We start from the raw sequence: 27,828 nt of genomic DNA, 5'->3' as shown, positions 1-27,828 counted from the left end.
CAAGCCAAGCTTTCCACTGTGGCTGGGGCTGGGGACTCTCCCTGCTCTCTGGCTGAGCTCCCTGATATTTCTGCCCTGCTGTCCTGGTTGACATGCTGTTTCTGAGGTGAGAACCTACGATGTTGGGAAACATGAGGGAACCTCACAGCGTCACATCATCCTGAGATGCATGGAGGGATGACGGCTGTCTCAGCTACCCCCTTGTGCCCCTGCACTTCCTAGTACAGTATCAGAACCCATATGATAAAGAACAGTGACTAATTTTCCAACAATAGGGCGATGTCTGCTCTCTCTCTTACCCGCCTCCTTTCTGCTAAGCATTTAGCAAATTCCATAATAAACCTTCACAATTAACAGCCAACACATGTACAAAATAAGGAGGAAAATGATGCAAGCAATTACTGTGTTTTCTCTACCATTTTCATTTCCATAAGTCTTCAGCATTCACTCAGTCATTCAACAAGCATTTATGGAACACATTATTCATCTGGCATTCTTCCAGGCTGTAGGAATTCAACAGTGAGCAAGATGTGAACTCTGCCTTTGAGAAGCTTTTAGTCTAACAGGGAGAAACGTGTAAATGGATGAAAGTATTACAGGAACATGAGACATGACCCCCTAAGTCCTTCTTACAGGAGCAGGTTGATTAAGCGAGATAGGAGCAAGGTGCTCCAGGCACAGAGGGAAGCATGTGGAAAGGCACAGAAAGCATAATGTGCTTGCTGTAACTGATTGTGAGAAATAGAATAGAATAGTGATTGACCAGTAATAGTGATTGTGGTGTAGCTCCCAGTCCTCATCTATAAAATAGATGGAATTCTTGTTTTCAAGGTTTGTTAGGAGAATTAAATAATATATGTTAAATGCTTAGCATCGCACGAGGCATAGCCTATGTTGCATGCCTGTCATCCCAGATAAGAAAAGTCATTGATATTAAACCATGCCATGAAGTCAGACTCAGCAAATACACTTATGTTCACCTGTCAAGACAAATGACTTTTCCTTAAACAAAGTAACCTTCGGATATAACAGTCTAGTTGAACACAATACATTAATTACTGATTTATTTTCCTTATTGATCATGAGTCTGATTTTTTTTTTTTTGGTCTGATTTTCAATGATATTTCAGTTACTACCCCCATTGTCTGCCTAGTGTCTTAGACTCTCAAGAAGTAAATGAAATTGTCCTGAAAGGATTTACTCTTCACAAAGTCTTGTTGATTGCCGTGCAGCATTTTATAATTTTCTCTGTGATTATAGAGTGTTTGATGATTTGTTCCAGTAACTCTGCATGTAGCAAGTTACTCAGGCTGATCTGTAATTTCCAGGATGAACATTTACTCACTTAAAAAACGAGAATAGCCTGTTTTCATCTCTAGGGTTTGACTCTTCTGGAAGAATTTTCTGAAATAATAGCTTGCCGTCTCTGCAAGGCTGTTCAAGACATGCCTGGGGGAGAGGCGTGGGAGGTTACAAGGGCCACCGCCTGACCGGGGTCTGTGTGGCAGGGGTGCGGGGCAGTGTGAGGGGGAGGAAGACGTGGTGTTCATCAAATATGAAAACCCCATGAACTTCTGCCTTTAGCGTAAGAATGCTTTAGTAGAGAATTGATTGCCCATTTATTCACACTAATGGAGAGGAAACAAAAGATACATAATATAAATGGAAACCTTTTTATTTGTTTTTATTGATCGTTGCAGTACGTTTTTGAGCTCAGATCAAAATGCAGCTGCGTTGGAGCGCACGTTCTTCCGTTGAAGGTTGTTCATCGAGGACCTTTAGATGCAAACAGTGTGCTGGGCTCTGGGTGAAAAACGCATTTTGCTGCTGTCACTAACATGAGAGTAGGAATTCTCTATCAATGATTCTTTTTGCAGAATATTTAATCATCTAACCATTTTTAGTTTGGGATTATACGTACAGAATTTGTTTGCATTCCTTGGGTGTACGTTCATTGAGAGTGAAAAGCAAATCAGTCTAGGATTAAGAATCTTTTATAGGTAATATAGAAGGTTTTTAATCAACAGTTTGGGGTACTACTTCCAAAACAGGTTCCAGAGAACTGAAGGTTGCAGCTAAACCTATCTTTGAAATTACGTTTAGCTCTACAGTCCTGCGCTCCATAACAACATTTCGGTCAACGACGGATCGCACATACAGCAGTGATCCCATAAGACTAGTACCTTAGAGCCTAGGTGTGTAGTGGGCTGCACCATCTAGGTTTGTATAAGTGCACTCTATGATGTTTGCACAATGACGAAATCACCTGACAACGCATTTCTCGGAACGTGTCCCCATCGTTAAGTGACACATGACTGTACTTTTTAACATTCTTCTCTTTTGAGCCTAGTTGTGCTCGTAAGTTTTCTTTTCCATTGAGTGATATGCCAGTCTCAGTGTGTTGGAGTTGCTGCTGCTGAGTTCTTGTCATTCGGACCTGACATTCAAGTACAAGTGACCCATAATTGGAGACCAGGGAGTGCTCCCTAGTATTATCAGAGGGCCACGGATTCTAAATGCACAAACAGCTGCACGGTTAAAAGCATCTGGCATTTGCTCCCAGAATCATAAACCCACTCATCTTATTTTTTAAATCTCTGTAGATTTTCAATCTTTGTCTTTCTGTTTATATGAGCTATAACCACAAAGTCATTTTGTCTTTTACTTGTATAATTTAAAACCTAGTTTGCATATATTGTCATTTCTTACCAGTAAGCTCTGTATATTAGACATCTCTAATTCTTTTCAATAATTGAAGATATTGGTTTTCCCTGGTTCTTTGCGTCAGGGGTTTTCATTATACTGGTCCATCTGATGTGTAAAGGGTTGGAGATTTGACCAAAGCTACAATGACACAGGCTACTGCTTTAGTGACTAAAGCATTGTCACAAAATTCAAGTGCAAAAAAATCAAGCCAATTAAATTTCCAATATCATTTTAGTTTCTAGTTTTACAAGATTTTCCTATATATCAAGTGAATTGATGCATTTCAAAATAAGCAATCCTTCTTTGTCATTTTTACTTCATTCACACTGGTTATTTCAAGGATTCACTTCATAAGAAAAAAAATGTAGTATATTAAAAATGTATTCGTTATTTAAATACATTTCAAGAACCAACCATGGGGGCCAAGCCAGTGGCGCAGTGGTTAAGTTTGCACGTTCCACTTTGGCAGCCTGGGGTTCGCCAGTTGGGATCCCGGGGGCAGACCTATGCACCACTTGTCAAGCCATGCTGTGGCAGGCGTCCACATATAAAGTAGAGGAAGATGGGCACTGATGTTAGCTCAGGGCCAGTCTTCCTCAGCAAAAAGAGGAGGATTGGCGGCAGATGTCAGCTCAGGGCTCATCTTCCTCAAAAAAAAAAAGAACCAACAACGCACAGTGCTAGACAATGGAATAGAATGTAGGGGACAAGGAATGCACTCTCCTAGTCGTATGGAGCTTATGATCTGGTGGAATTCACAGAGAGTGCTGGGTGCCCTGGAGTCCTAAAGAGTGAACATTTGGTGTGTGTTTGCGTGTGTGTGTGTGCACACAAAGGTATTTATATATATATATTTTTAACTCATGCCTGGTGTTTTTCAGAGTTCAGAATTTATAATGTTAAAATAACTGAAGACTAGAGATCTTGACCCCTCATCTAAAACTCTCTTTTCACAAAATTCACATCTAAGACATATGTCAATGTTCATAACATGATATTATAACAGCATTTGCTTTTATATGCGTTGTAATATGACTTTTTTAATCTTGTTGCCACCTACACTAATCACTTTCCCCAACATAATGTCAATTCCATAAAAAGTTTATTTCATAGAAACACCTTGCCATACACATGATCTGTCAGATGCACTTTGGGATTAATTTTTAGCTCACGGGTGCATGAAAAATTCAAATACAGTCAAATGAGGTACCTACCACCTTCAACCTAAGTAATTTCAAGTAATTGCTTATTTCCAATTACTATATTTTATGTGGGAGACTTATTCAATAAAGTGGCTCATTACAGTAATTGCACTACATCTTTCTAGCAGAAATGGCATTCATCAAGCCCTGTGCATTGGACCATGATTTTGTGCTTTATGGTCAGATGTTTTTATAAACACTTTCCCATTTATTATCAATCTGTTAATATTTTTAAACTTAGAAAAGACAAATAAGGGCTCTCAAACTTTTTTCCTAGTTATAAAGAGAAATGTATTGTTAACAACTCCAGATCAAAAAAGTTAGTTGAATAGTTGCAATATTTATGGTTTTCTTTCTCAAATAAATATTAATGGCTTCATTTTTAAGGGAATTACTGGAATGAAATTACAGTTCTTTAGCTCTAAGCCCTGTGGGATCCCAGAGGAATCTAATATTCTGTGACAAGTCTGTGGTTACTCCCAGGTGACTGAAGAAATTGAATTAATATTCTGGTTAATTGAAAGTTGTGATGGATCCCTGACTTTTGGAATCAGTAAATCTAGAATATGAATACTAGAGCCATACTGGCTTTAATGGGTTGGAAAGTTCGTTGATCTCTTTTAGTGTTTCAGGGTGGTTATTCTGAAAATCAATTATGCATATATGGAACAAGGGAAAAATTGGCTAGTCTAGGTTTTGCATTAAGATTTGGGGTAAGTAACAGCTTGTTATATGTGTAAACCAAATCTTTCAAATCAAGTAATGTTTTATTACGGTATATTTTGGAAAATGCTTTTTTTTATACTGTTAAGTGTAGTGGTGGTTCACATCATGACGTAGTGAAAAGATTGGAACACTGAAGCTGTACAATCGAGTTCTAATCATAATCCTGCAGTTTATTATCTGGGTAATCTCAGACAACTTAATTTCTATGAATCTTGGATTTCTCGTCTGTGAAAAAGAGAGAATAATACCTACCTATGAGGATTCATTTGAAGATTAAGTTTAAAATATGTATATTTTATGTATATGTAAAATATGTATATAACACCTCACCATGATCAAAGAGCCAAGAAAATTAATAAAGACTTAAAGGACTTCAAATATAGTTTAATGGACAATTTAATTTAATTCTTCATTTAATGGACAATTCTTCATTTAATGGACAATTCTTCATTAAATGACTAGAGAATACACATTCTGATTGAAGAGCATGTGAATGATTCACAAAACATGACTGCTTACTATACCACAACGAAATCCTAACTATATACCCAGTCGGTATCCTAGAGAAGACATTGTTTGACCAAAATGCAATAAAATTAGAAACCAAATAGCAATTACAAAAAACACCCACCCATTTTGAAATTTAAAAACCACCTCTAAATAATTTGGGGAGCATAGAAGAACCCACAATGGAAATAAAAAGTCTAGAACTGAAAAATAGTGAACACAATATATGTCAAACTTGTGAGAAGTAGCTAAAAGCATTTTTAGAGGCAAAATTATTGCCTTGAATGTTTAGTCAAGAAATAAAGTCTTGAATAATCTTCCAAGTATTCAGCTCAAGTATTTAGAAAAATATCAACTGAGAAAATATTAAGACGGCAGAAGGAAAGAAATGGTAAAGATAAAAGCAGATATTAATCAAATGGGGGGAAAAGAAGCAATAGATAATATCAATAAAACTTAAATTTCGTTCTTTGAAAAGATTAATAAAAGTGGTAAAGCTGCATCAAAATTCAACAAGGAAAAATGAAGGAGCCTTCTGGAAAGTTGGCAGAGGCATTGGAATAGTTTTGGAATCTCCTTGAATTCCCATATGAAAATAAAGAGAATACCTAGATAACAAAGCCAAAAATCCATAGACAACATTTACAACAAAACAAGGTAATCTACAAACCCTAAATAAAAGCAGGTGCAGACAAACCGATAGCCACATGATTTGCATGGCGTCTTAGTTTGTTTGGGCGGCTATAACAAAATACCACAGACTGGGTAATTTAAACAATAAACATTTCATTTCTCACAGTTCTGGAGGCTAGGAAGTCCAAGGGGCCAGCAGATTCAGTGTCTGGTTCCTCTTCCTGGCTCACAGATGGCAGCCTTCTCACTGTGTCCTCCCACAACAGAAAGAGGAAGGGCTCTGGTCTCTTCCTCTTCTAATAAGGCGACACTAATCCCATCATGGGGGCTCTGTCCTCATGACATCATCCAAACAATTGCCTCCCAAAGGCCCCATCTCCTAATACCATCACCTTGGGGGTTAGGGCTTCATCATATGAATTTTAGGGGACGCAAGCAATCAGTCAGTAACACATGGTATAGGTGCCTGTGGGGAAGAAGCCAAGGTTAGTTACAGGGCATCTAATGTTTCTGGGAACAGGAGGACAGCCTCTTAGCTCCACACTGAAGAACATCCAGGAGTAGGATCAAAACGGAATGGGCCAGTGACAAGAGGGAGAAAGGAAAAAGCAGATCCAGTTAAAGTTAGTGGTGTCAGGGGGGAGTGGGAACAGAGCCAGGAAATCCCAGAAAGAAAGCTCCTGTGTTTGATTGCTTTATTAAAGCAGCAGAAGGGGAAGCTCTGAACTGTTCAGAAGAGAAATACTAAACTATTCAGGAAAACTAATTTTGCATAAAAATGAGCAAGAGAAAATTATTAAAGTCAAGTTTCCTACAAAATTTATAAGAAAAAAAGAATAAGGAGCAGAATACTGTCCCTGTAGGTAGTGAAGGCAGGCCATAAAGATGTGCCCACAAAGAACTCAAACTGTAGCAAAGTATTGCAAAATGAGTTAAAAGATGTTACAAATTACCTAAGATTAGAATAGCAACATAAATATGAATTAGAAAAACTCATGCATGAGGTGTTAGAACTCAGGAGAGAGTGATAAATAAAAGCAATTAGACTAAACTAGAAGAAACGTAGAGTGATTACACACATTAGCTATCTTAAGAGAAATAGAAAATGAAGGAGAAATTTTAAGAAATCAGAAAGAAATGAAGAAAGAGATGAAAATGATTTGAAAGAAGATGACAAACTGAAGAAAGTCAAAGAAGGGCCAACAGCTAATTATAGAAGTCCTGAAAAAAGAAAACAAGAAGAACAGAACAAGGACTAAACTTTTTGAAATGTAAAAAGATTTGAAACTACAGATTGAACACACACACCGTATACCTGAAAATATCAACCATCAATGACTACAAATAAGACATATTCCAGACAAGTTATAGGTCTTTAAATTAAAAAAAAAAAAAATTGCTAGCTAGCTCAAAATGAACAAGTGATTATTATAAAGGAAAGAACATTCCCTTACCATCAAACCTTTCAGCAGTAATGCTTTATGTCAGAAAAAATTAGAGTAACATATGTAGGATACCCAGGGAGAGAATATGTGAGCCAGGTTTCTCATATTCTGGAAAACTGACTTCCACGTTTAAAGGGACAAAAAAACTATTATCAAGATGTAAGGGGGCTGGCATAGTGGTTAATTTAGCACACTCTGCTTCAGCGGCCCAGTGTTCTCGGGTTCAGATCCCAGGCATGGACCTACACACCACTCATCAAGCCATGCTGTGGCGGCATCCCACATATAAAATAGAGGAAGATTGGCGACAGATGTTAGCTCAGGGACAATCTTCCTCACCAAAAAAATAAAAAATGAAGGAGACTAAAATATGTAAAAGCTATTTTCTCTGCTAATATAAGTATAGTAAAAGTATACACATGGGAGAGGAGAATGGGAAGAATATGTGCAAACACTTAAAATATTCATTAGTTGCTTTGTTGTGTTAGAATTGAGATTGTAATTCTGAACTACTGTCTATGAAATGTGAAATAAAACTAATGAGTAATTATGCGATAGTCTAGTTCTGTCATCTTCTGTGTCCTTGATAATCAAGAGTCTTGATGTAGGGGGGAAATAAAAGACATAGATGTCATATAGAAGAGGTTAGGTAAAAGCCCTTCATCCTGAATTTAAATGGAAAAAAACAGAATAAACTCAGTTTAAAACAGTGAGCAACTCAGTAGCAGTTGTATTGCTAGAGTCTGGATTATGTTCGTGAAACACGATTTCTCAATGAATAAACCAGAGCTTCCTGGAGGAGATTGTTGATTTGAACGGGAAGCCTACAAGATGAGCTTGGAACATCTTGTCATACCTCAGAACAAGGAAGCTGTGCCAAACACTCCAAAATCACGTCAAAAAACCTGTGGCCAAACCTGAAAAAAACTCCCCATGAGCACAGTTGGGATAATTTGACCTACAAGAGGGATGATAATTGTAATAGATTGAAACCAATCGAATATGTTTGAATCCTTGAGTTCATAATGACATTTTTAAAGTAGTAACTGGTCACCATGAGAGGATGATAGAAAGTCAGTTAATCATATAAAAACTAATAAGATAGAATCAAGCATTCATCTTGCCCTTTCCTTATGAATTGTACTACTGAGTAGCCAAATAATACTTGAGGGGAAGTACCTCCTTATAGAAGTATTCGAACTAGTAAATGAAAAAGAAACAACAGTTTTACAAACTGAAGAAGCAGCAATCTAAGCAATGAACATCAATACGACTTAACATGACAAGCAGGCATTATAGGCCTCCTGGTGAAAGACTATGACACCACCAATGGCCTTGTCAAAGGGATCAAACCTGCGTCTGATGAAACTCTGGACCCAGCTGCCAATTTGTGGGAAATACAAAGAACAGAGGAACGTGGTGAACTATACCATGAACATGTTGTACTTAGCAAAATCCAGACTCCCAGAAACCACAGGTCAAATAGCCCGGGTTCTTAAGCTGTGGGGAGGAAAGGGGAACCTGTAGATTAAAACACTTCAAAGACATTAATCAGCCAAAAAGTCAGCTAGACCCATCCATTGCTGTGTCCTTCAGGTCTGAATTATTCAATCATGAATAACTCTATGCAAACTGATTTGAACTTCCAGGCTCTTGAATTCCATGTTAAAGTGCACAATTCTGGAAACATCTTTCAAATTAAAACTTAAGACAAAAAAAGTCGTCTCTGTATTGTTTGAACATTTAAATTTAATTTATTTGTTTTCGAGCATTAATTCAGTCAAAGAATGGTTATCTTGTGGAGTTGAATGTATTAGGTTTAAAAACAAAATAAAACCACCAAAAAAAGAGAAGCTTTTTCATCTAATCTTTTATTTTTTTCAATGCAAACTTTATGTAAATGTTACCCATACCCTTCTTTTTATGTCCTACGTCTATGATATGTTTATATCCAGAATTAACAATTACTGACACATTTCATAGCTGTAGTGGACAATTTCAGATCTAAAGTTACTTTTCATGAAATAGATCTCTGTTTTCCTTAAGTGTTTTGATTTCAGGTGACTGTCAGTATCTTTTGGAGCCAGAAGAGGGCACTGCAGAGCAGTCTAACAGTCACTTAGAGAACGTCCTTTGCTACAAGAAATGTGCAAAGCTTTACTACGGAAATAAGAAAAACTGAAGGGAAATTGATAATCACTCTAGGCCTTCTTTATTTACTGGGAGAAAGAACAGTTAAAACACATAACTATCTAAATACATATCTAGACTATTAAATTTAGCCAGATGGATAGATAGGTAGAGATAGATAGAGACAGAGATAGCTGTAGATATCGCCTTTCTTCTTTCAAGAACATCCCAAAGCTGAATTAAAGTTCTCCTATTACCATATTTATTCTGCTACTTCTGCTATTATGGAAACAGTTCTCAAGTACTCCCTTGTACAGATTAGTTGTGTATTTTGTTTTAATCGTTCAGGTTTAGGACAAAGGAGGCTTGGTTGCCCTTTAGCAAGCATATGCAGTACAGAAATAATTTTGGAAACAATATGATAACTATTATTCCCAGTTTCTGCAAAGGTTTTTCCCCCCATGAAGAACACTATTTTAAGCGTCAGCTGCCCTGTTACAGGGGCCGTAGCTGGGTGACTGAGTTCAGACAGTTCGCTTACACTAAGGGAAAGACAGCTAAGACGCGTCTTTGTCCTTCGAAGAGGGGGTGAGAGTTGTGGGATCCGCAGCCCTCTCCTAGACTTGCACTCTGGGGGCCTGCTAGCCCGGGCACTCAGGTATCAAAGGATCAGAAGCGTCACGTCAGGACCTTTCAGCTGAGTGTTCTGTCTCCAAAAGTGACTCTAAACAGCATTCCGCAGGAGATGTGCTGTCAGCCCGGGGAGGTTAAAGCAAGGCCAAAGCCGAGAGGAGAAGACGCAAGAAAGTTTCATTGTACATCATGGTAAACAGCCTTTTGTGCACTACCCTGAATATATAATTTGCAAAAAAAAAATGACATCCGCTTTTGTTTCCTTATCTACACATTAATTTACTCTCCTAAGGATTCTAGTGAATAATGAAACCAACTCAGTTTTTCATTATTGAAAAAAAGTGAGTGTACCCCCTTTCCTCATGTGAGGGAAATTGCAATGTGTTCAGTGATGCTTCCCTTTATTACGGGTCTGCTGTGAAATATGAAAATTACATTGCTGGCTATAATGTTATCTAGAATGTCGGTTATGGCTGAAAAGACTAATTTATGACAACCAGCTGTTCCCCAGCTGTGGCCGTACGCACGTACAGGTTGACATTACAGCATTTGTTTACAGGTTTCTTTGCAGACTGGAGCTCTGTGACTCTGCACTTCAGTTACCTAACCCTTGTTTAAAATGGTCTATTTTTACTGAATACAGAGTTGTTCTGTTTCCTGCTTTTTTTCTTCCTTCAAGGCCCAATACAGAGCTGCCACGTCTTCAAAAGACTTCTTTGCTAACCAATTCAGGCACATTGTTCTCCTGCCCCCAGAGTCCCACGACCCTCTCATCTTTCCTACTGAGCATGTTGCCCAGCGCTTCACTATCTACTCTATCATACTTTTCACTGATAGTCTCATGTGTCACAGCCTTGCCTGCCTAACTAGGCTTTCAATTCTAGGGAGCAAGAACTCTGATTCTAGTTACCCTGTATCTTCAATAATCACTAGTATTGTACTAATGCTCAGTAAAGCTAATCTCATCTATTTGTCAAAATGAACAGGTCATTGTCCAGTTATCGTCTTTAGTCTGACTACTGGAGTTACACCTTCTAGTTATTTGTTGTTAGGACTCTTCCCAGGGTGGTGTGCTTCCCTGTTCTTTCTCTGCCCTCTTCCTGCCCACTCAGCACCTTGTACACCTGTCAATCATCTGCTGCCCCTATCGAGCAGCACAGAGCTGAGCTGAGGAGTGTATCTTCTGGTTTATGGTCAACCTCCAAGATTTTTTTCCTTAGTTCTCTTCCCTGGAGTAACTTCGTCATTGCCAACTCGGAAGAAAGCTTGGAAGCTCATCTCATTTGTCTCATGCTTGTAGGGAAAACAACTCCTAAACTCATCATTGAGATCAGTATTGGATCACAGGCCAAGGACTTGAAACAGACGTCGTGAGGATTAGAGAACATTTTACTAAACAGTGACAATAAGCAGTCCAATATTTGTTTCAGCGTTAAATTCTTCGGAAACTGAAAAGCCTGTTTAGATGTAGGGCAATATTATTACTAGTGAGCACAACAGAGCATCACCCCCATGGCTGTGACGTGTGGCCCCACAAGTTTGTTTGCAGTTCTGTCCACATAAAAGCAAAAATAGAAATTAAAATTAAATAATAGAATCAATTGAATGATGATAGTTTAGTGAAAAAAATCACATTTACTGTTTTATTAATGTTATCTATTTAATGTATTTAATGATTCATCGGTATATTATCCCTTTACATTCCAAAACTAAAGTCATACTCATAATTTTACAGCTTCGCAAGTCTGTTTTCAGCATCAGGGCAAGGAACCTTCTGGAAAAGGAGACTGCAGTGACTAAAATCTTAAGGTAACACCATTAAATGTTGATACATATTTGAACACAAGTGGGATTATATTAAGCAAAAAAAGAGCTTTTTTTTTAATGAACTAATCTTCTGAGTATCAATATACATTTTCTTCTAGGAAGTAGGTTTGGGTATCTATATGTTTATAAATAATACTAAATACATCATTACTGTCTTCCCTGAAAGAATAACATTTTGTTAGCTCAACTGGCCATTTCTTTTCTTTTTATGCATTTAAACATAACTTATAAGTATAAACATTTACAAAAAGGTGAAAATAACTTACTATTATTCTTACAAGTTGTACATCTTTTGTGACATCTAAAGGACAAATCACAATCTAAAGGAAAAATGCTAAAAGGGTAAGCTTTTTGAAAGTAATTATGATTTATTGATTTATTAAGAATAAATTTATTTAAAATGAGTCAAAAGCATATCCATTTTAGAATGTTTATGAATTTGTATAATTTTAATGCTACTTTCTAAAATCTACCTTGAAATTAAGTATCAGAAAGAAAAATTAAGCTAGCCACATACGAGTATTTTATATGACTGTGTTATAATATAGAGTAACTGGATCATTATAAAAATTCATAAGTATTTGGAATGTAATTTATTGGTGCATATATTACATAGACTTATGTGAATGACACAGCTAAGTATTGGGAGCTGGAGGTAAAATGGTTGACAAGGCAAGTGGACAACTTCTTACTGGGATACCTTCTCCAAACTTGTAAGTGGAAGAAGTTAGATTGTCTTCTACTCTATCTTCATTACTAAGAATAGTCAATAAAGCATTTTTGCCAGACTGTATATCACTATAACTTGGATAACTGTCATGAGGAAATAGGGCTAATATATATGATTTGAGAAACTATTTTGACTTTATAACACTACTTGAAATTTGTGTGCCAAAACAATCCTAACTAATCAGGAGAGTATTCTGTGTATTCTTAATGATGGTGACACTTAATGATGGGGATGCATTCTGAGAAATGCTTCATTAGGTGATTTTGCGATTGTGCAAACATCATGGAGTGTACTTACACAAACCTAGATGGTAGAGCCTACTACACACCTAGGCTCTATGGTACTAATCTTATGGGAGCACCATCGCACATGCAGTCCATCATTGGCCAAAACATTGTTACACAGTGCATGACTATGTTTACTCTTTATAATGGCTGACGATTCATGCATAGAGTTGAATATGTGCTGGAATAGCTTTTATGAGGTGAAACTAAATATTTCTAAGGCTTGTATATTATCACCATGGCATATGATGAAATGAACCTAAAAGGTCTCATTGAAATGGGAAAAGGGAAGCCTGCAAGCAAATTTCTAACAACCTGTATCCCACCCTTGGTTTGCTTCCAACTGGCTAATTCTTGGCTTTACCACTAGATAATGCCATGAGGCCAGCCTCGAATGCTACCTGGTAATATTCAAGCTGTAACTGTACTGGAAAAGTTCATGGCAGAGTAAATCCCTACAGTGACCTCAAGCTCAGAGGTCTTAAAATCTCTCCCTCCCTCACACAAAACAGATCCTGTGCTGGACCAGCCCCGCAGGAGTGCTGATGCATTCACAGGGAAGAGAATTCTGCCTCAAACCAGAAATGACCCACAGGGAGACTGTAATATTCTGGCTTGTCTTCAGAATTTACGTGGCAAATTAGGAACCAAAATGACCTCACTCACCTGCCCAGAATAACTACCTTCCATCTAAGGTGAACGTGCCCCAGGGGTTCCCAGCCTTCCAGGCATCGGCAGATGGGGTTGCTTGGAAGGAAGTGGTTTCCAGAGCCTCACTTCCCTCTGAACTCTTTCTTAAATTTGACCTTCCACCACCCTTTCCTTATTAACTTCTGTCACAGTTTACAAAAGAAAAGTGAAACTGTCTCTCATCCGTGCAAAGAATGGTCAAACTGAGGTGTCCTGATCTGGGGTGTAAAATCCTCTCGGTTGCCAGGCTCAGGGACAATTCCCACATGGCTTTCTCCCGAAGGAGGGTGCCATTATGCAGCACCTTATTATCCATCCAGGTGACAGACTTTTGAAAAACCTTCTTCCAAGAATTCATCTACCTTAGAGTTAGGCCTCAGAAATAACATGGATGTCACAAGGTCACGTGTGAACGTGTTATTTGAATTGAAAATTAAAGTCAGACTTCTTCTGACAGCTTTAGCTGATTGGTTTGGCAATGAAAGCTGACTTCGTAGGTGCCCAGTGTCATAAAATTGAATGGACTGCGTGGATGAGACTGTCCAGTGTTTTCCAAAGTTATATTAAAGCACATTTGTAATAAAGCTAGAAGTTACATCCTTTACTGCTAATGAACATCATGAGGGGGAAATTTAGTTGTTGATTTTTAAATGTACAGAAGTAGCTTTAAAAAGAGGAAATTTACAGGATGCACGAGCAAAATTTCTAAGACTATCACAGAAAAGACTTGCCCAATAACTGTGTAGCTTGAGGGACTCCCAGAGCTCTTAGCATTTTACTACAGCCCAGCATATTGCAAAACGGGAGGGAGCTCCTTGGGGCTGCCTGAGCTGTGTTATCTTGCGAATCTCAGGAAATAAGAGGCCACTATTAGGGAAAAAAAACTTAAGAATTTTTTTTTAAGAATACAAATTCAGGGGCCAGCCAGGTGGCACAGCAGTTAAGTTCACATGTTCCTCTTCGGCAGCCCGGGGTTCGCTGGTTCAGATCCTGGGTGTGGACCTACGCACCGCCTGTTAAGCCATGCTGTGGCAGGTGTCCCATGTGAAATAGAGGAAGATGGGCATGGATGTTAGCTCAGGGCCAGTCTTCCTCAGCAAAAGGAGGAGGATTGGCAGCAGATGTTACCTCAGGGCTAATTTTCCTCAAAAAAAAAAAGACAGAGTTGATCTGTAGAAAAGCCATTTACCTTTTTTCTTCTGCTGAAATGTTTTCCTCATTGCTCCTCTACTAGACTCTGCAAGAATTAGGGACAAGTGCAGGAGGTCAAACTGATAGTTTCTTTGGATGTACTTATCTTTTTTTCACTAGCAATAATAACAATAGTGATAATAATAATATCATAACTGCATTATAATGTAATCCATAAGTTAGAAAGTCAACAGTAGATTGGGTCCATGTCTATGGGTCCATGGGCATTTTTCTACTTTGTTCCCAAAGAACAACAATAACAATTAATAGGAAAAAAATTAAGAAGAGGAGAAAAGAGAACCTGAAAAAAAAAGAAAAGGAAAATATTTACAGTCACCTCAGGGCAAAAGATTCAAAAAGGCCTACGCAAACTGAGGAGGAAGGAAGAGTCCCCGCCACTCTCTCAGTGTCTTCTTACTGCGGGGAGCCTCTCCGGCCCGAGGCTCTAACCTTTCTGTCTGTTAATTCAGCAATGCCACAGCTCCTGGGTAACTTAAAAGTGGAAAGACAAATACTGTATGATCTCACTTATGTGAGGAATCTAGGAAAAGTAGGACTCAAAGAAATAGAGAGGAGATTGGGGGTTGCCATGGGCTGGGAAGTGGGGAAAATGGGGAGATGTTGACCAAAGTGTGCATATCTCCAGTTATAAGAGGAGTAAGTTCTAGTGATGTAACGTATGGCTTACAATTAACAATTAACAGTACAGTTAACGATAACGTATTGTATACTTGAAATCTGCTAAGAGGGTAGATCTTAAATGTTTTCTACACACACACACACATACACACACACAAATGGTAACTGTGAGGAGATGAATGTAATCATCTCACAATTTAGAAGTATATCAAATCATGTTGTACACCTTTAATTTACACAATATTTGTCAACTATACCTCAATAAAGCTGGGAAAAAATGGCCTTTTCTATGACCATTTGCATTGTGAAAGGAGGCTTTGAAGGAAGGAAAGGGCTGTCAGATAAGGAGGTGCGGATTCAGGATCTTAACAGATGGGTCAGCCGTGATACAAAAGAAAAAAAGTCCCGCAGAGGCTTGTTTTAGTGTTCTGTCCTCTTCATTTTCCTAAGGTTTTTATTTTCATAGACTAGTCGTCTTTAGCTTCATCTAAGGGGGTCCTCCCCAGGGAGGCAGGCAAGAGAAGTAGGGAGAGGCATGGACAGAAGCCCTGAGCTGACATTTGGCAAGTACATCCCAGGAGGGCATTTGTCCTGATTGGGGTGTAGATAGAGGTAAGTCACATAAACTTTAAATTCAGCGTGATGTCAGAGGAAGATATTATGACATAGTGTCTTAGAAATAACTTCTTAAAAATTACAGATATTTGGGGGAAATAATAGAAAACAAATCCCTAATCGAAGGTATCTGGAGGCCTAGCTGTGTAAACTGATAAATTATTTAAATTCCAGCTCTCTGGGAATTTTGAGATTGGAGGAGGTGAACTTCAGGGCTTGGGTTTGAGTTTTAGGGGGGCAGATCTGATTGGCATTGGGCAGAATTCTTTCGTGTGTGTGTGTGAGAAGGATCAGCCCTGAGCTGACTTCCATGTCAGTCTCCCTCCACTTTGCATGGGGGACGCCTCCACAGCATGGCTGATGGGTGGTGTAGCTCTGCCCCTGGAATCCAAACCCTCAAACTCGGGCTGGCAAAGCAGAGTGTGAGGAACTTTAACCACATGGCCACGGGGCCGACCCCAGAATTCTTGATATAAGAGTTTAAATCATTTCACAATATATGCAAACATCAAATCATTACATTGCACACCTGAAACTAATATAATGTTATATGTCAATTATACCTCAATGAAAATAAAAAAGAGTTTGGGACTCTCCAGGATACACAACAGGTAATAAGTACCTGTTATAGACAGGTAGGGGAGGGCAGCCCTGTGAGGGGGCAGGGGGCAAGAAAGAGGTGACACACCTGGTGCCTCTCCACTGCCTTCAGTGCCCTTTCCATTCCCTCTGGCTCTGCATTTCAGTTATCAGTCATTCAGAGAGTTTGCACTTCTGATTTCCACTTTCCTTCTTGATTTGGGGTGATTTCTGAGAAGAGGGAAAATCAACAGTGACTTTACACTGCCGTCTTCACTCTAGAAATCTATTCTATTTTATGCCTTTTAAATTTTTAACCATGTACACCTATTACCTTTAAAAAATAAATACAACTAATTTCTAGAAATAGTGTTTTTTAACAAAATGTTTAGGATTTAGCTGGGCAGAGTCTTGGCCTGAGTCTTGATAAGTACCAATTATTTTTAGGTAACTAGTTTGACCAGTTGAACGACCTATTGTCTAGAGAAAGGGACTGGTCCATTAGTCTGGAATTCAGCTAAATGGGTTTTCGGAAAGTTTCTGAAGCTAGCAATGAAATTACTTATTGGTTAATGGCCTTAAATTCCTGGACAGAAATTTCCTGAAATGAACAGTAAAATCATATTGACGGAGAGGCCTCAGTTCTTAGTATTGATAATTAAGCTGCAGGACTGCCAGAGGTCCCAGTTCTCAGGGGACCCACATTTCCAAATATCCATCTTCCGTTTGAAAACAGGATCCACATTATTCCAGCAAAGAGTTTGCTGTGTACCTTACGGTGAACAGGAAATTCAAGCCTACGAGGAAAAAGTCCTTCAGAGAGAAAGGGCCCTGGAGTCTGGAGTATTTGAACCATTGGTGGAGTCACCAATCATTGCTACACAGAATTATTTTTAATGTGTATTCTTCTCCTTATCATTTTTTAAAATTAATGCGTGCTTTGAGAAATAGAAATGAACTTCTGGTGATATCTGGGAACCCTCTGATGAGAAACAAAAGTGGGGCATATCTACAGAACTTGAGAACACTCCCGCATACTAAAAGGCAGGTGATTCCCTTGGCACAAACGGGCACCTGTATTGCTTTTTTCAAAATATGTCTGGAGAGTATTATGAGAGAGAGGATGTCCTACCACCTAAATTATAAAATCCAACGTTGCTATTAAAGTCACTGCTGTTTTGACTTTGTACCATTCAGCTCCACTAAAGAACGCCTCCTTCAAAAGGCGGTGACCTTTTCACTACATCAGATGAAATCAAAACAAATAGCAGTGTGCTTTCAAAGGCATCGCTACCCATACGGAGATTTCTCTAATGCGGAGCCCTGAAATTGAGCAGAAATGCATTATCATTCCTGCAAGGCTGAATGCATAGAAAAATGTCAAAATAAAATAACTACACATTTTACCTTATTTTAGAAAGCTCCATCCTTCTGTGGTTTGCCATCAGTACCTCATTAGTTAGGACATATCTTTATAATCTTTTTGAATGCTCAGCCTGGTATGGTATTCACATTCTGATATTTGGATCTATGACAAAATTTTCCTCACCATGCTCTTGTATTAATAATTTTTTAAAGTCTAAAGAATAGTCTTTAGTTGAATGCTACTTACTACAAAAAAATCAAATATATTTAATGACATATGTAGGGTTAGTTTTTCTCTGTCATTTTAAAAGAATCGTTTTTATTGACTACAATTATATACTACTTAAATATGAATAAAATCGCTATACATTTATTAAGATACAGTTTTTTAAGTGACATTAGCTAGATTTTCTTCCTGAAAAAAAGTGCCCCTAAGACATTCATCCTTTCATTCAAGAAACATTTCTGTAGCATCTTCTATATGCCAGGTATTTTCCTAGATACTGGACACAGATTATTCCCTAAAGGAGCTCACAATGTTTTCCCTTAAAAATATTTATGACACTAGTTAGATGTAGGAGCTTTCAATAATATCTCTAGTTTTCTGAACACAATTGTGACGAGAAAATTCATATATAGCGTAGTCACAGTTTTCTTAGTGAGTGACTTTAACAATTAAAATCTTTTATCTAAAATGTTCCATAAAATAAAGTGAACAACAATCTCAGCCTTGGTGCTTTATACCTTAAATTATATTTCCATTATGCTATGAAAACGCCCTTCTAACATGAAGATAGAAGAGGAGGAAAAGGGAGAAGGGAAAAGAATGAATAATTAACATTTGTTAAGATCCAGGTATGACGCTAAGCTCTATGGATGTTATCTCATTTAATCTGCACAACACACTTATGCAGAAAAAATACTGTTTTTACCCCCATGTTATAGATGACAAAACTGAGTCTTAGGCTAAGTCATTTTTCCCAAGATTACACACCATAGAAATATCTTCGGTGTCACATTAATCATCAGTATCAACTACAATATGATTTCCCAAATAGGCAGCGATTTTTATGTGTCCTCTAACAACTCATGCAAGCTCTCCCTCCTGTTGGAAAGGGACCGTGTACTGAACACTGTGCTGCTTAACACGATCTCCCCCAGCTAGGTCTTCACAGCAGCCCTGAAAGCTAAGGATTATTAGCTCTGTTTTAGAGATGAAGAAATTAAGGCTCAAAAGGTTAGGTGACTTGCCTGTGGTCACCCTGTCTAGTGAGTCAGGGAACCAGGAATCAACCCCTGGTTTGTGTGACTCCGAAATCCAAGTATTTGCTACCACTCCATGCTTTTAAATTCTAGAGGAGTCCCCCGCTCTCATGCCCTGTATTGACAACACTAAATCCCTTGTTTTTCCTGCACTTGGGGCTGCTTTTCGGGGTCCGCATAGGGGTTATGCATGACACAAAGTTGCCAGATCAAGGGGGCAGTTAGAGGCTCGCATGCAGCCCCACTTGACCTGCTAAGCATACCACCCTTGCCAACCAGCGCCCCTGGCATGGGACCACATCCCTCAAGAGGAAGGGGTGCCTGTGTCCAATGTACACAAAAGTGCTGAATGGGCTGCTGGTATCCTTACTCTCTGGGTGGTTTAACTCTCTAGGACCATAACTCTCTTCAGCTTCTTCCTTCTCTCTGCACACCCTCCTTAAAACTTCCCGTGGTACAGGGGAACCAGCCACGAGCTATCTGGGGGTAATAGAAGTGTCTTCATGGAAGATCTTTTGCTGGATATTATTTGCAACCCAAACCCCAGACTCTGATGGATAAGTCAACTCAGGCAAACTCATTTGTGGACTAGAATTGTGTGGCCTTCTTGATACTGACCTGCAAAGATGGCGTCATTCCTGTCCAGGTTCATACAGTCATGTGGAATATGCTGTGTCACCCGGTGTAGTAGAAATGGAAAGAGGGCAGGCTTTGCAGTCAAATCCTCTGGGTACCAGTGAGTCCCTGGGAAGGCTCAGTTTCTTCATCTGTCAAGTGGAGCTCTAAGCAACGTCATAGGAGGAAACGAGAGATGTGCATCAAATACTCACTCGGTGGCTCAGTAGCCAAACTGGTTTAGAATCCTGGCTCCACCACTTCACAGATGTTTGACTTTCAGCAAGTTACTTAATCTCTCTGCACCTCAATTTTCTCACCTCTTAAATGGGGCCTATAGGGGCTGGCCTGGTGGCACAGCAGTTAAGTTTGCACATTCTGCTTCGGCGGCCCAGGGTTCCCTGGTTTGGATCCCAGGCATGGACATGGCACGGCTTGGCACACCGTGCGGTGGCTGGCATCCCACATATAAAGTGGAGGAAGATGGGCAAGAGGAGGATTGGCGGCAGATGTTAGTTCAGGTCTAATCTTCCTCAAAAAAAAGGGGGTCCTATAAATAAATAACCCTGCCTTATAGGTAAGGGTTACACAAGTTAGTACCTGTAAAGCGCTCTGTAGGTGATTTCCCATTATTAGTGGTAAGTCTGGGAGCGACCCACAGTTGCCCCCAAGACGCAGGCAGTTCACAGTCGCCTCTCAAAGCACATCCTCAAGAGCTTGCTTCAGAATTCTCCTCTGTTGCCCAGCAGAGACTAGGTCTGAGGGGCATAAAATGCTTTTGATATGTCGGTACACTCCTTTCCAGCTAGATCCCAAATTTCTGACCCAGCTGGCAACAGCCTGTGTGCTGCAGCTTTATACTCAGTTGGGCCTATGCTAGCCTTGCTAACTAACATCTTCAAGGGATCATCAGATCATTTGTTCAGATCATTTGCTGGATGTTGGTGGATCTACTCCCAAACTACGACATAGATTCATCAACCGAGATTAGCATCTCCGGTAGCTGGCTGGAAGTCCTGGGGATGAACCATGATCTTTGTGATGCCTGAAGGACAGCTGTGACATTCTCCATTCAGCGTAGATGTTCCAGGAAAAAACAGTCCTATCTCAGAAGGAGGAAACCTGTGAAGTTTCTGGGAGGAGGCCTAGTCAAAGAGGTAGAGACCAGCATCTTGCAAGAACAACTGGCAAAGGGAGAGGCCAGGGCATGATCACAGGTGTTGGTAAAGCGTGGCCTGATTGACTTGGCAGGTGGGGGAGTGATTGTGAGTGAGACTGAAATCAAGTTCATTGGATAGGGGCTGGCCCCATGGCCAAGTGATTAAGTTCACACACTCTGCTTTGGCAGCCCAGGTTCACCAGTTTGGATCCTGGGCACAGACCTAGCACCACTCATCAAGCCATGCTGTGGCAGCATCCCACATAGATGAACTAGAATGACTTACAACTAGGATATACAACTATGTACTGGGGCTCTGGGGAGAAAAAATAGAGGAAGATTGGCAACAGATGTTAGCTCAGGGCCACTCTTCCTCACCAAAAAGGAAAAAAAAAAAAACCTTCAAAAAACAAAACAAAAAAAGATCATTGGATTTTTTTGCTGGTGATCAGGCAGGAGGAGCAGCTGGAACAGAGTCTGTAACTGCCATCTTAGGCACCACTAGAGAACAGTGCCCACTATGGCCAAGGCAGACATGACATTGTCTTCTGCATGGGTTGTAATTGTCTACCTAGAACCTTCGGCGTGCACGTCACGTTGAAGTTCTGTGACTTCTAGGTGGATGAGGACTTAGCTGGGGGTGGTCCTTCCTGGGCTGTAAGCTGAATGAGAAGTATTTCTTTTGGGCTCTGGCCTTTTTGAGGGCCCTGCTCTCCCAGCTCCCCCCAGGGTCAGGGACAGATGAACTGATGCCTGGGCTCTTCTCTAGAACATGAAGTCATATTCATCTAGAGGACAGGGTGAGCCTGACACTGCAGAGATTGAGGAAATCATGGAAGTTTCTAGAGGAAGGAATTCAAGTGACATCCCAATGATTCCCTGCAAAAGGCCACCTGTTCCTGTGCACATCGTTAGCTATACGACAAGGGAAGTTTGAGGACAGAAAGAAGAGCCTCTTCATTCTCTTGTCTGGATCCAGAGTGGCCAATTCTCTGAAGCTGCCTCAGTTGAATGGGAAGTCTAAGAGAGCTTCATAATGCAACGCGTGAGCATCTTGCCCCATTTGGCAAGTTCTCCTTTGTGAATTATACTTTCATCAGTTAGCACAGCAATTCAGCAACCTTGGACAAGGTTATGTTAGTTCTCTGAAGCTCCGCGTTCTGGGCATAACTGGTGAGACACGCTCACACCCCTGAAAGGACCAGAGTACCTTGCGGCATCCCACAGACCTTTGGGCTCGACTTGCCGACTGCTGCCCAGAATGTGCTGCAACTGTGGGAGGGCAGGGCCCTGGGATGACTCTGCCGATGAGAGGAAAGAGGACAGAGGCCCCTGAGGCTGAGTTGGAGTCAGCCTCCTGACACAGCAGCAATTTTTTATGACCAATATTTGGCAAGAATAACCTGAAATTTTAAGAAAACAGAGTGTTGGGCGTTCATATGCCCACTATTAATTAAATATTAAATTATTAACATCTGACTTATTAAATAGATTTATTACTATATTTAATGTATTATAAATATCAGTGTATTAAATGCTTATTATTAATATTATATATTAATGTTAAAATTTCATATAATCAAATATTTAATTTAAATATTAAATATTATTGTAAATATTTATATGTGATTCTTTTAAGGCTGCCTAGTTGGTTTTCCTTACTAAGTTTTATTAAGGTTTTCCTTCCTAAAGTTTTCATGATGCTTAAAAACTGTTGTAGATTAGTTGAAAACTGTTAGTTGAAAAACCATTTGGAGATATAGAGACTACACAGATGGAAATGAACTGTATTCAGAGAAGAATAAACTAAAGAAATAAGATCTGTGAGTATATGCATTTGTATATAACATAGAATAGTGAAAAATTCAAAGTGGCAAAATATAACTTAATTGACGCAATATGATATACATGTTCTTTTTTTTTTTTTTGCTGTTTAACAACCAAACTTTCTTTCCTTGAACTTTTAAAAAGATTTTTTTGAGGAAGATTAGCCCTGAGCTAACATCTGCTACCAATCCTCCTCTTTTTGCTGAGGAAGATTGGCCCTGAGCTGTCTTCTGTGCCTATCTTCCTCTATTTTACATGTGAGATGCCTGCCACAGCATGGCTTGGTAAGTGGCGCATAGGTCCATGCCCGGGATCCAAATCAGTGAACCCTGGGCCACCAAAGTTCAGCATGTGAACTTAACTGCTATGCCACCGGGCTGGCCCTAAAAAATATTTTTATTGAGCTATAGTTGACATATAACATTATATGAGTTTTAGGCATACAACATAATGATTCAAGGGGATTTGTATATATTGCAAAATGATCACCACAATAAGTCTAGTTAATGTCTGCCACCATACATAGTAAATTAATATATTATATGATGTTTTCCTAGATAGTACCTGATTTGTGGTAATCAAAATATGTTATATTTCATTGAGGTAGTATATGATCTGTAGATTATTTTTAGATAAGCCCCAAGGTGATTGTAATATTGCTGTGGATTAGGAGAGCTACTATTAAATTTTTCCTAACAGATGTGGGAAGATATTTTAGCAGGGTTTTCTTTTACTATTTTATCACTGAAGGGCACACTAATAACTAATATAGGAAAATACGTATCTGTAGAAAATTGGTTCACATGATTTATGCAACATTTGCAAGATTTCACTTTTATTGTAACAAAAAGGTCAGTCTTTGCGTTGTGATTTACATTTTTCTGAGACAGTAGTTGGGTTACTAAATTTGAACCTCAGTGAATGGTCTGGGATCTCTGACATTTTATTTGCTGAATTTTAACAGATGCACCAACGACACAGATTTCCCATGAGATAAGTTTCTTTTTTATGTATAGTAACAACATTATAAGACATTAAGGCTTATTTTATTTTTCTGTCTACAATGAAGTTCATGTTGCCCACATATTTACAAATCTAATGTGAAAACATTTTTGTGGATAGCGCAAGGTTGGAAAGAACTAATCTGCTGTTGCTGTTAAAGATCTGCATCCGTTGACTCAGGGCTGGGCTGAGTCACGAAGGAGTGGGGAATTCACTACAATAAAAATGCAGCTTTTTCCTCATCTCCCCAAGAGCCCATTACAGAGGAGCTCACTCATTAGCATCCGCTGCTGTCTCTACTTTGGATATCACATTGTCCCTCTCGTGGAGTCAGGTAAGAGCCCTTTCCAGGAAATACTCCTTATCTATTCTCTTACACAGTTGTACAGCCCTAGTTTTACATAATTACCGCTGAAGGACTATTTTCCTGTTGTCTGTTGATGTGATTACATTATATTAACCAACATCTGATAATACTTTAAAATGTGTTCCCTTGTGGAGCTCAAGATTTGAGTAAAATCCCTCACATTTAATGCTCTGCAAACTTACATTGCATTTCCTTTAGATGGTAATTACATTTAATACCAGATGGTATCGTGTAATCTAACTTTTCTATAATGAATGAAAATAATTTGAAGACTCAGAGCCCTCTCTCTTTCATTACAGAATGTAGAGGCTTTTTCCACACCCTTGTTCTGGAACATTAAGAAAGAAGACATGAGACTGAGAAGAAAGAAACCGAGGACCCCCTGCTACTGTTTCTATAAACAACTAGTGGTGTTTAAAGGCTAATAAAGCTCCAAAGATCTCTCTTATAACCATAATCTTCGGGCCAATTTAAAAATATTTTAGATGGAGAAATGTCAAGAAAAATAGAGACAATTTCTTAAGACATGATTCTCTTCTCTCAACCTCCATAGAAGATTATATATATATGTCTGTGATATGAGGGCAATTGAAATTCCACAGCACAAAGGCAATGCAGAGGGGGGAAAAGAAAGAATCAATCTTTCATATATTTTTTCAAAGGCTTGGCAAGAAACCAGGGGTAATATTTTTGCAACTGGGAACGTGTGTTTGCTGAAGAATATTCCCACATTTGAATCATCATCAGGGGTCCTAGTCTTGTTTTACTTTCAAAGGTAGAGCGGGCATAACATTAACCCCAACTGGGAGAAGGAAAATGCCTCACTGTAATTCTCCTCCAGGGAGCGGGAATAAAGGGCTTACATATGCCTGCATAATGGAGAATTTCCTTGCTCAGACAAGACAAAAGACTTCATTATTTTTCACCAGACACTTGAAGCCTTGTGCCTCCCAGTTCCAGAAGCCAAGCAGGCAGACCAATTTTTTTTATATTAAGCCACTAGATGGAGTTTCTAAGAAACTGGCCTTCTAGTATTCGCCATTATGAAGAGATCCAGAGAAGATGTTGAAGACCTTAATACCACGACCCTATCAGTCTTTCCACTAAGAAGAGCAAGACCCTCCATGAAGATCACAGAGTGTTTTCAATACCATTAGCTTTGCTTTTTCTCTAAGCAGCAAGTAAATGAACATTTTCTTCCTGAAAACATATTTCTTTTATCCTTATGTGGGACAAAAAGGCATCTAAATTCTAATGAAAAGTTAAAAGTGGCAAAATATAGCTTGAGCATCCAAGTAATTCTGCTTCTCAGTAGGTCTGTTACTAAATGCATAGCTTTAGTGATGTGTGCATCTCATTTCTCATTGGTAAACTATCAAAAGTCTCAGATTGCTTGGTTATTCACTGTTTCAGCTTGGCATCAGATTGCTGTAAGACAAGATGTATGGAGACGTGTTCCCAGTGACAGATCAGATCTCCTGTTTGAGAAATTGAAATGAGTTCAGCTCAGCTTCGCGTTGGCTTGCCAGTTTCCCTTAATAGCGTTCACATAGAATATAGATAAAGATTTATAAATTTTCTGCTTGCAAGGAGCAAGGTCTGATTTTGTTGTTGTTGTTGTTACTGTCTCAGGATCTCATCTATTATAGGTGTGCAGCCTATTTCTTGAGTGGCATGGTATTCTAACTTGAGATAAAATTGAGATTAGTTAACTTCCCTTTTAAAAAGCATATTTCAAACACATGCTGTTGGGTTTGTGATTATTTCCGTGCTTCATAAGCATGAAGTGATCAAAAAAGAAATTAAAATATTTGATCTTCACAGAATTTCAAATTTTATTCGTTTAACAAATATTTGTCGAGCACCTACTGGGTACAAGGTGGAAGTAGTAAGTGAGTGATCACAAAGTCAACCCTTGCTCTCTTGGAGCTCTTTAAAGCATGGCGGATGTGAGGAACTGAAAGACCAAAGAGGGTGGTGTGGAGAAACTGAGGTCCCTGAGGGTAAAAGATGAGACTGGGAAGGGAGGTTGGGGCCAGACCCTAGATGACTTTGCATGCCATGCTAAGTTTCAGTCTTAGTCTTTCTCTGAAGAGCAGTAGGGTGTTGAAGATGATAAGATAAGACAAGTGATGATAACCGTATTAGTTGTCTTTGCTGTGTAACAGGTTACTCCAAAACTCAGTGATTTAAACAACACATGGATTCTCTCACAGTTCCAGTCAGGAATCTGGGTGTGGCTTAGCTGGGTCCCTGGCTCTGGGTCTCTCACAAAGCTGAAGCCATTTTGACTTGAATGGGAAGAATCCTCTTTCTAGCTCATTCTCATGGTTATTAATAGGATTTAGGTTTTTTTGTTGTTTTTTAAAGATTGGCACCTGAACTAACAACTGTTGCCAATCTTTTTTTTTTTCTGCTTTTTCTCCCCAAACCTCCCCAGTACATAGTTGTATATTTTAGTTGTGGGTCCTTCTAGTTGTGGCATGTGGGACACCGCCTCAGCGTGGCCTGATGAGCAGTGCCATGTCCATGCCCAGGATCCGAACCTGCAAAACCCTGGGCCGCCGAAGCGGAGCGTGCGAACTTAACCACTCAGCCACGGAGCTGGCCCTGGATTTAGTGCTTCATGGGCTGTTAGAGTAATGTTTCATTCCTCACGAGCCGTTAACTGGAGGCCACTCTCCTTCCTTAAGAAGTGTGACTAGAACATTTCACAACATGGCAGCTTGCTTTGTCAAAGCGAGCAAGCGAGAGGGCAAGAGAGAGTGAGTGAGTGCGGAAGACAATAGGCACAGTCTTTTGTAACCCATCCCATCCCTTTTGCCTTCTGTTCATTAGAAGCAAGTCACTGTGTCCTGCCCACACTCAGGGATTACACAAGGGCATGAAAGCCAGGAGGCAGGATCATTGGTGGCAGTCTGAGAAATGCCTACCTCCGTCACATTACGGATGTTCATTTCAGAAAACACTTTGCTTGGGATAATAATACATTTATTGAGAGTAGATGTGTGGAGACCAGTTAAGAGGCTGCAGCTCTAGTCCATGGTAGACATTATCTTCCTATCTTCCAATATGACCCTCTGTCAAATTTGCTGTTCTGTCCTCAGCCCTCTGTAGAATGTTTTAACATCAACCATGACATGGGACAAGATGGAAATGTAAATACTAGCAACTAAAATTTAAATAAAACGTAAATGTTTCAAAAGCACTTTCATATTCATAATCATATTTGATCCAATTCCCTATGAAGTTAGTAGGAAAGGTATTATTGTTGCTCACGTTTTACAAAGGGGACACGGAGGTTTGGAGAATGCATGTCACTCACCTAAGGTCCCACAGCTAGAAAAACTGAGGTTGGAAATGCATAGTTCTAAACCTTGTGTTTTCTCAAATCGTCTTCTCCTTTAGGCCCCAAAGGATAGAACTTTCCACAGCTGTGCTGCTGGGTTTGAAACTGGAAATCTAATGTACTGCTTTGAACCTCGAGACTAGCAAGTTGTGGATCCAGCCCTCCCACTTCCCTCACCTTCCTCTGCTCTCCTCACGCACCCCCACCTCCACCTTTCACTCATTCATTCTGCGCATCAGTCAGCCCAGTGGAGTGCCAGGGCCTGCACTTCAGGAATATGAGGATGAATGACAAAATGGTCCCTAAAGAACTCACTCTAACAAGGGAGGTGACTAATGATGACA

The 27,828-nt window shown here is 39.5% G+C and overlaps 1 protein-coding gene across 3 annotated transcripts in view; it reads left to right on the top strand.

The window, feature by feature from the left end:
- Positions 1–27,828, top strand: part of NALCN (sodium leak channel, non-selective) — a 303,647-nt gene that overhangs the window by 222,231 nt on the left and 53,588 nt on the right. For all 3 annotated transcript variants that reach the window (XM_070240456.1, XM_023621795.2, XM_023621798.2), the window contains one exon: positions 11,718–11,791. In XM_070240456.1, the coding sequence (XP_070096557.1) occupies positions 11,718–11,791 (74 nt within the window). The remainder of the gene's footprint in view (positions 1–11,717; positions 11,792–27,828) is intronic.

Source organism: Equus caballus, chromosome 17 (genome assembly GCF_041296265.1).
Source record: "Equus caballus isolate H_3958 breed thoroughbred chromosome 17, TB-T2T, whole genome shotgun sequence".
NCBI classification, from domain to species: Eukaryota; Metazoa; Chordata; class Mammalia; order Perissodactyla; family Equidae; genus Equus; species Equus caballus.
The sequence above is the reverse complement of the archived record's forward strand: the minus strand, read 5'-3'. Positions and strand labels throughout refer to the sequence as shown.